Source organism: Emiliania huxleyi (genome assembly GCF_000372725.1).
Source record: "Emiliania huxleyi CCMP1516 unplaced genomic scaffold EMIHUscaffold_362, whole genome shotgun sequence".
Lineage (NCBI taxonomy): Eukaryota > Haptophyta > Isochrysidales > Noelaerhabdaceae > Emiliania > Emiliania huxleyi.
The window spans coordinates 132367-134648 of NW_005199256.1; the positions used below are offsets into that span (position 1 = coordinate 132367).

The 2282-nt window shown below is 65.2% G+C and overlaps 2 protein-coding genes across 2 annotated transcripts in view; both read left to right on the forward strand.

The window, feature by feature from the left end:
• The window catches only part of EMIHUDRAFT_242540 (hypothetical protein), a gene marked incomplete at both ends in the record, with an annotated part of 2464 nt that extends 2173 nt beyond the window's left edge, over positions 1 to 291 (forward strand). The window contains one exon of the mRNA XM_005772220.1: positions 22 to 291. Coding sequence (XP_005772277.1) covers positions 22 to 291 — 270 coding nt within the window. The remainder of the gene's footprint in view (positions 1 to 21) is intronic.
• A 340-nt stretch (positions 292 to 631) lies between these two features.
• The window catches only part of EMIHUDRAFT_242541 (hypothetical protein), a gene marked incomplete at both ends in the record, with an annotated part of 3276 nt that continues 1625 nt past the window's right edge, over positions 632 to 2282 (forward strand). Inside the window, 2 exons of the mRNA XM_005772221.1 lie at positions 632 to 754; positions 1052 to 1685. Coding sequence (XP_005772278.1) covers positions 632 to 754; positions 1052 to 1685 — 757 coding nt within the window. The remainder of the gene's footprint in view (positions 755 to 1051; positions 1686 to 2282) is intronic.

A 2282-nucleotide genomic window follows, 5' to 3' on the forward strand; every position in this document is an offset into this window, starting at 1 on the left:
GACGCCGTCGCCCTCTCGCAGCCGCCGACGCAGCTCGCGCCGAAGAGCATCGAAGCCCTCGCCGCCGAGCTCCGCTGCACCGTCTGTATGGACATCTTCGACGAGCCGACCTTCCTGCCGTGCGGCCACAACTTTTGCCTCGCCTGCATCACCGATTGCTTCCGCATCATGTCGCAGATGTGCTGCCCGCTCTGCAAGGCGCCCACGTGGCGGAGGCAGGTCACGGCAAACCACTCGCTCGCGAGCATCGTGGCCGCCTACCGGGCGATCGCAGACGCCCATCAAAGCTAGCCGCGCCGCATGATCACCAAGCAGGCCGCTCAGACGTCACCGGCCGGATGGAGAGCTCGTGGTCTTCTTTCTGCCAGTTTATGTGTCTCTGGGGCGCCCCCTCTGGGAACAACGTCTCATCCTCCCCGAGGCTCCCCTCCTGTCGCTCCCTATCCTGTCTCTCCATCATCTTTCTCACCGAACGGTCAGGCTGTGAGAGCAAGTTGTGCTGTTTAAATTCTTTCGCGCCTCTTCGCGCCTCCTAAAAATGGCGCGGCACAAAGTCTCATACATCGGCAAGGTACCTTTCAGGAGGTACCCGACAAAGGTCGTAGTTGGCACTCAACCTAACCACTTCGTCATGCACAAAAATGCCACGCCCGCGGATATCGAGGCGCACCCGAAGTTCGCTTCGCTCCAGAGCCGCTTCGCCTCGCAGGACCCGGAGTGGGAAATACTCCAGCGGCTCGGGCCGGCGCAGGCGGTGCTGGACGCGTCCGCCGCCGCCGCCGCGGGTGCGTCGGGCGGCGCAGCGGCCGCGGCGGCCGGCTCGGCGGGTGGCGGCGCGGCGGCCGGCTCGGCGGGTGGCGGCGCGGCGGCGGCGGGCAGCGCGTCGGCGGGCGGCGCGGCGGCGGCGGGCGGCGCGGCGGCGACGGGCGACGCGGCGGCGCCGCAGCCGACGCTGGCCGACTACAACGCCGCGATCGCCGCGCTCACTTGCACCAGCCTTCCCCGCGGCGGCCTCTTGAATTCTCTGCTGCGCGCCGATGCCTTCGCGAAGGACTCGCCGGCGCTGCGGCGCGCCATCGTACGCCTATTCTTCCTCTACACCTCCCTGACCGCGGCGCGGCTGCGCCTGCTTATCAGCGAATGCGGCAGCAGCAGAGAGGCGATGGAGCGGCTGCTGCGTGAGACTGGGGTCCTACTCAAGCGGCTGAGCGGTGTGCAGACACTGCAAGGCCTTGCAGCCGGATGCTTTCCACGGGATGCGGAGACCGTGGAGGATGCGCTCAGCTTCCTCGACGCGGGGGGGGGCGGCGAGCCCCCGGTGGAGGGGCCGCTGTGGCGCGCTGTGCGCGACTCCCAGCTTTGCCTCAGCGCCGCCTCGGCAGAGGAGGCGCTCGCACTCCTCCCCGCGGCGCGCTCGCTCCTCGCGGACCCGCAGCAGCACTCGGTCGAGGTGCTCGAGCACCGGATCGCGGCACTGGAGGCATTCTCAGTGGTGTCTCCGCGAGGCCACCTTCGCGAGGCCACGTCGGGTGGCCGGAGCCTTGCTGGCAAAGGAGCCGACCGCCTGCTGAGTGCGGCCTACTTCCCCGATGACCCCCCCCCGCTCCAGCGCGCCATTGTGCAGCTACACACTGTCTACATGGGCCTTCTCCTCCTTTTCGCTGCGGCCTACTCAGACGTCACCGGTGCGACACTCCGCGGCAAGATTGGGAGATTTTGTTTTGCAAGATTGGCAAGGCCACTATCAGATACTGGTAACCTTCAGACCGTCGAGCTCTACCACTCCAGACTCTACACTCCTCTCGCTATAGATTTCCACGTCTTCGTTTCGGGTGCAGTAGCCAGTTCACCCTTGGGTATTCCGCGCGGCCGTCTCTCGTGGGTCCCCCAGTGGCCGGGGCGCGGGGCGCAACCGCAAGTAAAATTGTGCTGGCTTCTCCCCCACAACGGCTAGTGCTAGTCCCCCATCGGGAGGACGACCCCGGCTAGTCGCCGACCACACCCACAAAGAACCCTGCACAAAGATCGCAAGGGCGGGGACCTGTTCCTTTTTACCCACCTCACAGTAGAGAGGTGTCCGTTTTTATAGCCCCCCGCTACCCGGTTGCACCGTATTTTTATTTGCTGACCTCCTTTCACCTCCTGCTCTCCTATGCCACGTGGCTGTGTGTGTTTGGGTTTCTATGTTTGCGATTTGGATTTGGATTTTCGAATGCACTTTGTTTATTTACTAGCAGGCTGGCTCGCTAGCAACCCTCGAGGACGCGTCCGACAAGACGCGC